The sequence below is a fragment of the Botryllus schlosseri genome, chromosome 9 (assembly GCF_051294905.1).
Source record: "Botryllus schlosseri isolate E-star chromosome 9, Bs_hap1, whole genome shotgun sequence".
NCBI classification, from domain to species: Eukaryota; Metazoa; Chordata; class Ascidiacea; order Stolidobranchia; family Styelidae; genus Botryllus; species Botryllus schlosseri.
The window spans coordinates 665,062-676,462 of record NC_137244.1 but is presented as its reverse complement, the minus strand read 5'-3'; the positions used below and the strand labels follow the sequence as shown (position 1 = coordinate 676,462).

The following is an 11,401-nucleotide window of genomic DNA, read 5'->3' as shown; positions in this document are numbered from 1 at the left end:
AGAACGCGAAAAGTATGCAGAACCATTGCTTCGAAGAATTCGATTTGTAGCCGTAGAAAGCATTGAAAACAGATTAATGTTGCTCTGGTAATTCTATCCAAATCTCTCTAAAATTAAAGTTTAAAAATAGATAAACTTCAACAGGTCAGTCGGATCGTTACCAGTACGTTTGGCATTGTAAATTTAATAGCTATTGTTATGAAAGCGCTCAGTATAATGTTTCATTAGAAGTTGCCACCTGTGATTAACCACTAAAAGCAACTACTGGAGTACATACTGCTTTCAATTTCTATTTCCATGAAAGAAGTTTTGACACGCTTCGGAAATTCCACTTCTACTTGAGTACTTCATAGAATTTCTTGGGTAGAAAAACCGAATACTCTGTATGTAGATCTCAGCCAACCCCACAGTGCACACTCTTGGCTCATGTACTGTACATAGAACGGACATAATTCCACAGATATCATGTGACATCAATTCAAACATTTATTATATTGCACAAGGAAAAATTCCCATCACTCATTATTATTATCATCTGCATAAAAAATACACTCAACGAAAGCCCGGCCGGTATGTCTCAGTCTTGACCCGTGCAACTGTCCTGAGTAAGAGAGGACTTTGGTCTAGTTGGAATCTAAAACAGTATGATGAGATATCTTTATCAAATTACTACCAATAATTGGAAGATGTCCGCGATGATAATATAAGATATAATATGATAAAAACACTATAGGGTCAATATTCTTATATCAGTCAGGCTGTGCATGAGGGCTGTTCAAAAAGCATTTCTCTTCCTATTCAACTCGCTACTTCATAAAGTTGTCAGGTTGGTGAAAAAACACTGCACACCAACTTTGACTCAATTTCAGCCTTCAGAAGCATGGCTATTAGAGGACAAGGTTAGTAAACCGTATTTACGGTGGCTAAGTAATAATATAAAATGATCGATTTTTTTTAAATCGAAAATTTGGTGCTACACCTACAATAACTTCGCTTCTACGGGTTGGAACTGGACCAAATTTGTTGTACATCATTTTCAAGACAATTTAACCATTTCATGGGGTAGACGGCAAAATTTAAATTTTGTTCCTACATTTTTATAATAAATTTTAAATTTTCCAACTCTACAACTGAGCTTGTACCCGTCGGAGTTGAGCCAAATTTGATGCACAGCGTTTTTTAGCCAACCTAAAAATTTTATCGAATAGCCAGTGAAATTTGTAGAATAAAATTAATTTTGAACAGTCCTAATCTACATTCACAACACAAATATTTTTCTTTTAATACGTATCATCTCGACAGTGTCTTACAGTGTGTCATGTGCTCTCCATCTTTCGTAGCAGGACTCTGCGAAGTTTTTTGCATCCGGCAGCATTCGATATGTTATCATTTCGTCGCATTCGCAAAAAAGTCAGAGGTCCCTCGAAACCGACGTAAACGGAACGATGGGCGACGCGCTTTCTACACTTATCGCCGTTGTTATGCAATCCGTCGCACCTTCTATATCACCACAAGTCTCGAGCACATCTCCCAGTTCCAGCCAGACTTCCTGCGACCACGGACGCAATCTAGCAGCGTCTTGAAGCAGTTTCTTAGCAAACTCCAAATCGCCTTGTCGCACGTGGATCTTAGCCCATTGCAGCATCGCTTTATAATGTTTCGGATTCACACATATACAAGCTTCGTACATGGCTATTGCGTCACTCAAAAATTCACGACATTGCGCTAAACGCCCCCTCGCGTATAACACTTCGTGAGAGTATGGAAAGAAAATGGCCGCTTCTTGAACACACTGACCCGCTTCTTCGTGACGATGTAAAGTCAGGTAGACTTCGGCCGTAAGCAGCCATAGATGTCCTCTAATAACGGATGGGTCGGACGTAACGCTTGTAACGCTTTGCGGATGCGTGGAATCACAGGACATCGGTTCCATATCAGACATGGCCCTTTCAAATCTTGATATCGCGGTTGACCCGATGACTGACCCTGCGTCCGTTACGTCCAGATCATTACCGATACTGTAATTTGTGATGCTTCTCCCATCAGAAGTCATTCTCTCCAGCATGGTTTCCGCGTCCAGATTTTGATTGCCGCGTGCTTCCTGAAGATTCACAAAGATGTTAGTCATTTGATTGCAAGTGCATAACGCATCCTCGCATTTTCCCAGATGGAGCTGAAATTTACACTTTGCGAGTAGTAAGTTTATATTTTCCGGGTAAAACCTGATCGCGGTGTCTAGCACCAAAAGTGCTTCCTTATAATGCTTTTCTGCGGACAGCAGTAACGCCATTAAATGCAGACAGTTCAAATCGTGGGGTTGTAATTCCAAAGCTTGCTTTACGCGAATAACAGCCTCGGCAATTCTCCCGTCAAGCGCCAACTCTACCGCAAGAAATAACAACGGTTTGACCCCGTGAGGATCGATATTGTGAGCTTCGGAGAAATGCAGAATCGCGCTTTGTCTGTAATCGGCCAGTTTTTCTATTGAAGTGCCGTTTGTGCAAAGCATGCTTTGAGATAACCCGACACACAAGTGACTAGCGCTTAAGTAATCTTCCGTGTCATGCTCATCGTCTTTCGTTACACTGGCGGCTTGCAGAGCTTTTTTACTGTGCAGCAAACCAGAGGCATAATCTCCGAGTCTTGTGATGCATAATTTGGCAGACAGTAAGTAAGGTAATGGGCGATCGGGACGAATTCTAGAACATTCCTCAAGAACTCGAATGCTTCTATTGAAATTTCCAGCACACACGAGAGATAACGCGTATTGATACCATAAATGAAACTCATCGTACGCATACTTCAAAGAAGATTCGATCGTTTTCGCAAACGTGTCGTATTGAGAGAAATCGGCAACCGCGACAGCGAGCAGATCGTACAAAGTTTTAGAATCGGTTAATAACTCTTTTCTTGTTTCTGCATATTCCGGAGACATGTCTAAAATAGGGTCCGTGTTTAGTATAGCCTCAGACAAAAGTAACAACAAAATCGCCTCTTGTGTTGAATCGGCCGGCGAAAACGGTTTATCGAGAGGGGATATAGTGAAGGTTGCGGTTGGACTTGCACTGCCATTTCGGCCCCTCTTTATTTTTTTATCATTTTTAGCAGCAAAATCATCGCTTTCAGGTGGGAAGTAATTCTCTTCACACAAACCGCGAAGTAACACGCACGCCATGTCCCGAGCTACTTTTTGGTGAATACAAGATGTTTCTTTAGCCGTGAGAATGCGCCTTAACTTTTTAATACCACCTTCGACATCGCCTTTTTTCAAATACAACAATGGTCCTCTTTGTAGCGCTTGTTCCAAGATGTATCCAAAAGACAGATTGAGGGTACATTGCTCAGAATACAGTGACATGTATTTGAAAGAATATTCTGTCGAGCGATCGTAGCATAGTAGAATATCTTCCTCGGTACTGGCGGAACCTTTCAATTTAGTCTGTTCTAAACACAATCCTTTTACGGCGTACGCCTCAGCAGCAAATCTTAATTGGTAACATGACATTTTCTTTTTGTTTGCATCCAAGTTTATGCTACGAAGCAATTCAATGCAAGGCGCCGTACGTCCTTGAGAATAAAGCAACAAGCAAGTAAGAATTCGCGATTCATACATAGTGTCAAAGATTGTGTCTTTTACTTCTGAAGCCGCCGCGGACTCTAATTTGCTCTTCAGTTGAGCCAAGTCTTTGCGTGCTTTGGAAACGTTCTCTTGTCGAGGAGGGTTATCAACAAAGTATGATCGCAGTTGAATTTCCGCTTCGACCAAAATCACAACACCGTCACTTGGTCCATATTTGTTTGATAGGTTTGCGGTCGATTCGCTCAACTTGTTCCAGTTCCCTTCGTTGCGAAACTTTAATATTTCGGCTTCAATCTTTTGTCGCTTCGAAGACATAGCAAACACACCAGATTTGTATTTTACATTGAGATTTTGAACTATTCCAAGAGACCTGTTGGCGACAAGTGAAATAATGGATAGTATAAGGCATGTGTTTAAAATCAAGTAAATGAGCCGGCATAGTGATTAGCCCATTCCAGCGTATTATACATGAAATGTTTTCAAGTCTGGTCCGAAAATTGCTATGACGTTACGAACCCTGAATACTGCTCATAAATCAGCACAATCAGAGAATCTACTAAGAACATGTCTCTCAATTTCACGAAGATGTTTCACATTTCCCGATTACGATCACATCAAAACTAGGAGTAGCACAGTTCAAAATTGACAATGGATAGGCCTACACCTACATGTACTATCAATTTGTAGCTACCGTGTGCGTTATAAGTAGGCCTACCATTACAGTTGAGATAATGTTTATTGACAACTTGAAACAGTACAAAGCAATTTTACGGCTGTCAAGCTGTCTGAAAAAATGATCGAAGCATAGCAACAAAATATTGGACAGGGCAGCCGTTACAATAAATCATTGGAATCATACATACTCTGAGAATGAGAAATATATGGCTGTCAGTTAGCGATAAATATTCAGAGGGTAACATCAACATCATATCATTCAGCTAGCCAATAAAACTAGTGTATACCTTATGACACCATATACTTAATCACCCCAACAGTGAATTAGAAGGACAATGGCTCAATATTATTACCATCGTCATTAGACTAATTCCACAGTGTTATTATGATGGGACACAGGGTCACGCCACAGCTAATTAACGTAATGAAACACTATACCGTGATCAGCACGGTCTCCCAGTCCCACGCATTCTACACTAGATTCTTCCACTCCCAGTTTGTGATCAGATGTTAAATCCCAAGTCTCTCATGCACTGTTTGTGTGCCTCAATCAAACCGTGGCAATTTTCTTCGCCCTTGTTTATGATGCATTCGTCTCTTATCCTTTTCGTTTCCGGGCACACACAACATGGTCTCAATGGTTTGCCATCTGGGCCGATTGGTTTCCCATCTTTATTCCTTACAACTTGAGGTTTCGTACTGGGTGTTGAAGAAGCGACTGCACTCATACTCTACAGTTATCGCCAACGCTACCAATATAACGTACCTATTACAGTAATCGTATACAAGGAACACAGGTTAAAAGTAGACCAGTCAGTATGCGGTAGCTTGAATATCGCCGTCCTTCAGAGAAGTACCGAGTACGGTTTTTAATAGAATCCGGATCCAATGGAAATGAAAATCTTGATGATCGTCAGGCTATATCTTCAACTTCTCAAGACAAACAATCTGTAATGCAATACACAAGACACAGTGTGATGTAATCAACATACAGTAGGATTTCGAAACAACCAAGTACTCCAAGTACCAGTGATCAACATTCAGAATCGGACCGGAGTTTGCACAATATTGTGAGTCGGGTCGGATTCGGATTCTGTTGCAGATTTTATTCGGATATTTTAGGTTCGTTGAGAATTTTGTTTCGGATATTTTTAGATAGTTCTGACTGTCGATTCCTAGTCAATAGAAAAATAATCGTCATCTCGATAACCAAACATGGACGCTGGACACTGTCCAGTGGACCGTGAACAAAATGTGACAGGACTGCTAGCACTCTAAAAGTGTCCTGTCAAAGGTGGAAGCAACGAAGTACTTCTACTTTTTGGGAGTACTTAAGTAATTTCCCTCTACTTCTGGTACTTACTCAAGAAGATCTGATTTCCGCTACTTCTACTTCGTAATATTTTGTAATCTACTTACTTAATTTTCGCTACTTTTAGTTTGTCAAGTAGAAGTAGAAGTAGTTTAATTATAGAGATTGTAGTTCAATAGTATTCTCTATAGTTTAATCCCCCAATACGAAAGTTAGCCTGAGGAATTTCTGGACTGTTTTCACGGAGTACCAACATTTAATACTTAAAAGTAAGTAAAGCCCAGAAATTTTGTTGCACTTTTGCGCACAGTAGCTATGGAGTGACAAATATGTTTTCACAAAAGCATCATCAGTGAATATAATTTAGGTACCGGATTGCTTGGTACCGCTCACGCCGCATTGGCGACCATATCAAATATTTCATCACAGTAAATATGGCCCACCACATCGTTTGAAACTACCGGCCGTTTCGCAATCCAGCAATGACCTATCATATCGTAATCTAGCAGCCCATGACGTGACCTGTTAATCTGGAAATTCCAGCTTTTTTGAACGTTACACCTGTTTTAGCAGATCACCTTTGAAGATTTATGGACAAATGACATGAAATATATTTTCCGCTTTTTGGAAGTGGTATATTTGTATTTCACTTTCAATTCCGAGTATCATACTTTGAGTTCTAATTACTTTCAGTCCGTTTGTCTGCAGAACATACATGTTGAAGCACAAAAGCAAGTGTAATAATGCCTCTATTTTCCGAAAATAAAGCTACACCAAATATAAATTTTACGATCCACAATCTTGTTGTTAACGTATGTACACTTATTGCGCAAAGTGTTGAAACCGTAACCGATACAACTTTTCCAAATTGCTATTCGCCTTAACTTAGGGCTTTATAATATGGGGTAGGGTGCCATGCCATGATATTGTCTAAAACGAGGGTCTTCTAGTAAACAAAGGGTCAGTATCGCATTTTCATATCAATACTATTATTTGCATCCCATGATGCGAAGGCTTATTCTGTCCAAAATTGGATACCTCTTGGAATGCATCAAATACGAATCGAGCTCTCTGCACCTTCCGCAGAGCTCAATTTGCAGCTTTTGACTGTCCATGCGAACGAATTAAGACTGTTTTCAAAGCTGCTTACTGACTTGAGTAGATTTAAAGTCAGTCAATTCTACTTCCACTTCAAGTAGTTTTAGGAGGCTTATGGAAGAAGTACTTCTACTCGTACTTAAATAGATTTTTTCATCGCTGCTTCTATTTCTACTTGAGTAGCTTTCTTGACTACTTTGACCACCTCTGAAGCAAACACATATCAGCAAAGCATAGCTTTTGTAAGGGCTATGCTCTACTGATTGTATCTTAGCTCGACTTGACTCGTGTCGTAGCCTGCCGTTAATCGTCATACCATAGCAGTGTTCCGTTGTGCCGCCATTTCTAGCTCGCAGAGTCATCGCTACTAACAGTGGCGCATATCCCAGGGCGTTCTGGCAGTCGCGAAACCGCTCCCAGTTCAGTTTCGAAATGCCGTCGTCTTGAAATGCCAGTTCTATATCAAACATTTCTTCGCTCATTGAAAATTCAGTAACTCGATAATATCAGTTATAATGAGGATAGTGGTGTTTTAGTTAGTTAATTTCGGATTTTTAAAGGTAGTGTAGTTCAGCTAGTTGCTAGTGTTGAAAATGGGTAGTTCTGGTTCTAGTTGTAGTTACAAGTTTTGAAAAATGACTAGCTTGCTCAAGTCTGGTCAACGTGGTAATTTACGGCTGATCGCTGGTATGCGCGGTCGTAAGTAGCAGTATTCGAAATGCGGCCTATAATTTTTTTTAAAGTTGAACAGACCCCTGATCTACGCATTGGTGGTCAAAGTAGTCGAGAAAGCTTCTCAAATAGAAGCAGAAGTGACGAGGAAAGATATCTTCTCAAGTACGAGTAGTAGAAGTACTTCTTCCATAAGCAACCCAAAACTATTTGAAGTAGAAGTATAATTGACTGACTTTAAATTTACTCAAATAAGTAAGTAGTTGTGAAAACGGTGATAATTTGTTCGCATGGATTGCCAAAAGCTGCAAATTGAGCTATGCGAAAGTTGCAAAGCTTGATTCATATTGATATGAATACCAGAAGGTATCTAATTATTGACAGCATAAGCAAGCATTCGTCCGCGTCGTAGGATGAAAATGATAGTATACGATACTAATCCTATGTCTACTCGAACAGCCCGTTTTAGAAATATCATGGTATGGGGCCCGCTCCATATTGTAAGGCCCATAGTTTAATCGAAGAGCAATACGGAGAAGTTGTATCTGATACGGTGTAAACACTTTGCGCGAATAGTAAACGATAATAAAAAAAATATGGTGGATCGTAATGCTATATTGTGTAGCTTTATTTCTGGAAATTAAAGGCATTGCTACACTTGCTTTCATCCTTCAAAATGTATGTTATCCGGGCAAATGAACTGATACTAATTAGAACTCAAGGTGTGATACTGGGTATTAAAAGTGAAGTATAAATACTACTTCTAAAAGCGGAAAATATATTTCATTTCTTTAGGTCCAGAAAGTTTCAAAGGTGGTTAACTTAAAACAGGTCTAAAGCTAAAAAATTCAGAGTACACTTTTCCAGATTAGGACAGGCCATGGACTGCTAGATTACGATATACAATATTGCGAAACATCACATCAATATCAAACGTTATGACGGGCCATATATACTGTGATGAAATATATTTCACATGGGAGACAATGCGCTGTGAACGGAACCATGCAAACCGCTAACTAAATTGTATTCACCGATACTTTCGTGAATTCATATTGGTCACTCCATATTCACTGTGCGCGAAGCGGGACGAATATTCTAGGCTTTACTCAACTTTTATGAAAATGAAATGGGGGTACTCCGCGAAAACAGACCCGAAATTCGTAAGGCTATCTTCCTGATCAAAGGATTGAACTACTTCCACTTGACAAACTGAAAATAGCGAAAAAAAAGTAAGTAGATCACAGAATATTACGAAGTAGAAGTAGAGAAGTAGTGGTCAATTAGACCTACTTAAGTAAGTACCCAAGCCGCGGAAAACTACTTTAGTACTTCAAAAAAAGTAGAAGTGCTTCGTTACTGACCACCTCTGGATCTACGTCATGCTATACAACGCAGGATTGTGATCAGTGTATAAATCGGGGACGGGCAACATACGGCCCTCGGGCCAGATTAGGCCCGCGATGGGATTTCGAGTGGCCCGCAGACACTTTCCAGTATTATACACACGATAATGTGGACCGCGATTCTATGCATTAGTGTTGTTCAATCAATCAATCAATCAATCAATCAATCAATCAATCAATCAATCAATCAATCAATCAACAGATTAAATATTTTCATCTGCCAAGATACACACAATGTACGTACAATGCGATATACAAGAAACAAAATGCGATGTAATGAACAGATAGGGGCATGCCGAACGACCAACTAGTTGAGGTCTCTTCCCGTCTTTGAACAGGCATCCACCTCGACCTAGCGCCCCATGTCAAAGTTTTCTTTGATATTATTCTTTCTCCATCGGTTCATTTTAGATGCTATTTGTTGCTCTTTTTCTTTCCTTATCGGGTCTTTTTTCTGGGCTTTTTTGTCGCCGCAAGAACAACGACACGGGGGAAGAGGAGCCCAGAATAACCTCACACGGCGGGAATCGAACCTGGGCTGCCTACCTGGATGACGCCGACGCTCAACATTTTTTTCATATTCCGGGGATTCACTGATTTGCCTCACAAAACGATGCACACCAAATTTGGGTCAATTCCAACCAGTAGAACCCGCCGCAGAGCCAACTGAAATTTTTGAATTTATTATAGAAAGATTTTTTTGAACTGTCAACCGGGGCCTACCGGCCCCGTGACAACCCCATCAAATGGTTAAGTTGCCTAAAATAACGATGCATGACAATTTTTGCTTACTTCGAACCATTAAAAGCGAAGTTATTGCTGTTGAAGCTTGTGGATATGCAAAAATAGCATTGACGGTGGGAAATCCCAGAATTATGAATGAAAAACTCAAATAACTTTATTACGGGTTGGAATTGAGTCAAATTTGGTTTGCACGGTTTTTGTGGACAAGTCGACAATTTCATTGGGTTGACAGTAGAATTTGAAAATATATTTTATATTTTTATAATAAATTATAAATTTTTAATTGGCTCGGCGCCGGCTTCTACTGGTTGGAATTGAGTCAAATTTGATGTGAGTAGTTATTTTAGGCAATCTAACAATTTACTCAGTGAATCGCGGGAATATGAAAAAAGTTATTTCGAACAACCCTACTATACAGTATACGTACATGTACGAACAAACATTTTCGACCATGAACATTAGCAAGACAAAGCTGCGTTACAGTCTAACTGACTAATAAGGTTTTCGACATGCCGCCAAAGTTCATAGAACTTATTCAAAACTTTGACGATTCAGGAATCCGGCCCGCCAAGCACTTCATTTTCCCATATCCGGCCCGCCCGCTGGAGAAGTTTCCCGCGCCTGGTATAAACGATGCAGTATTCACTATCGTCATATCGGAACCAACTGATGTTACCAAGTGCGAACAGTGCCGCTTCTAGTTTCGAAAAGTTGCATACGCTTACGCACCATGCCTCGTGTATTTGCGTCATGGAGACCGTTGGCTGAACGGTGTGATGTAGACCTCGATCTCCTTTATTCTGTTGATGTGAGGGTATAAAACGTGTAGCGACTCATGTTCCATTTTGCTTTGGGAAGTTTTTGCGTTGTATGACTTTGACTATGTATTCGATCAAGTTGAATCCTCTCAAAGACAACCAGTTATTTATGTATTGCATTGTGTTCATCACGGCGATAGTCAATTCGATAGTTAGTGAGTATAGCTAATCAGTTGTCTACGTCTCTGGACTTCTATATACTTATTGCTGTCGCGGTAAAGACGAAGCCAAATCCTGAGTTCATTTGATACCTTATCAAGATCCAAGTCCGCACAAGCAGCAGTGAAATACAAAGCTGTCAATTTCCTGAAAATTAAAAAATTCCGGATATCATGAGAGAGAGAGAGAGAGAGAGAGAGAGAGAGAGAGGGGGGGGAGAGAGCTCATGATATATCAAAATGAGATTCCGAAATATCCCTCGCACCATAAACCCGGCGAAGCAAACATGTGTATTTGTGTCCCAACCACAATGAAATATTTGTGTTATCATAGGCACTTTATCATCTACTATGTGGGGTTTCGTATACTCATGCGCTGCTGTTATCGAAAATCTTGGTATCATAGCAATATTTAAGACTAGCTAGTAGCTATGCAGGATAATCACAACTATAAGTAGATTACAAGTATGTTATCGAAGGCTACAGTGGGGGTAAAAGTGTAAGCCCGGTCAAAAGATACATTTTATCTGGTCGCCATACCTTTTCTTATTTCAGAAACGAAGGGGCAATAACAGTGTTTCTAGATCTGATTTTCCCGACCGATGTGAATGCAAATTAGCTTTTTCACATCCACTCAACTGCCTAATAATGACGCGTGTCACTCTCTCGATGGCGCTATTCCATGATACTGGATAATGTATATAAACCTCGACTACGCCACAAAGCGAAAATACCAGGCTCGCTAAAAGTCGTTCTGGACTTTCGGTGATGAATTGGGATGAGCGCGATGATTAGAATGCCCGAATCTGAAACGAGTGTTAATTCTAATCATTCGGGTCGAATAGTGTAAGATGGACTTTTTCGATTGCTAAAATTAAACGCCCTGAGCGCATAATTTATCTGGGAGAATTATGGTTTCGATACCATTGCCTACTGTG

The 11,401-nt window shown here is 40.2% G+C and overlaps 3 protein-coding genes across 3 annotated transcripts in view; all 3 read right to left on the bottom strand.

Annotated features, from left to right (window-relative positions):
* Window positions 1-11,401, bottom strand: part of LOC145447014 (alkaline ceramidase 2-like) — a 454,308-nt gene that overhangs the window by 245,353 nt on the left and 197,554 nt on the right. The window lies entirely within an intron of this gene.
* Window positions 1-11,401, bottom strand: part of LOC145447026 (uncharacterized) — a 185,021-nt gene that overhangs the window by 168,107 nt on the left and 5,513 nt on the right. The gene's annotated exons all lie outside the window — the stretch shown is intronic.
* LOC145446994 (tetratricopeptide repeat protein 7B-like) lies at window positions 464-5,880 on the bottom strand. The gene has a single exon (XM_080325415.1). It carries the CDS (start codon window positions 3,893-3,895, stop codon window positions 1,412-1,414), a length of 2,484 nt encoding a protein of 827 aa, XP_080181541.1. The 5' UTR covers window positions 3,896-5,880; the 3' UTR covers window positions 464-1,411.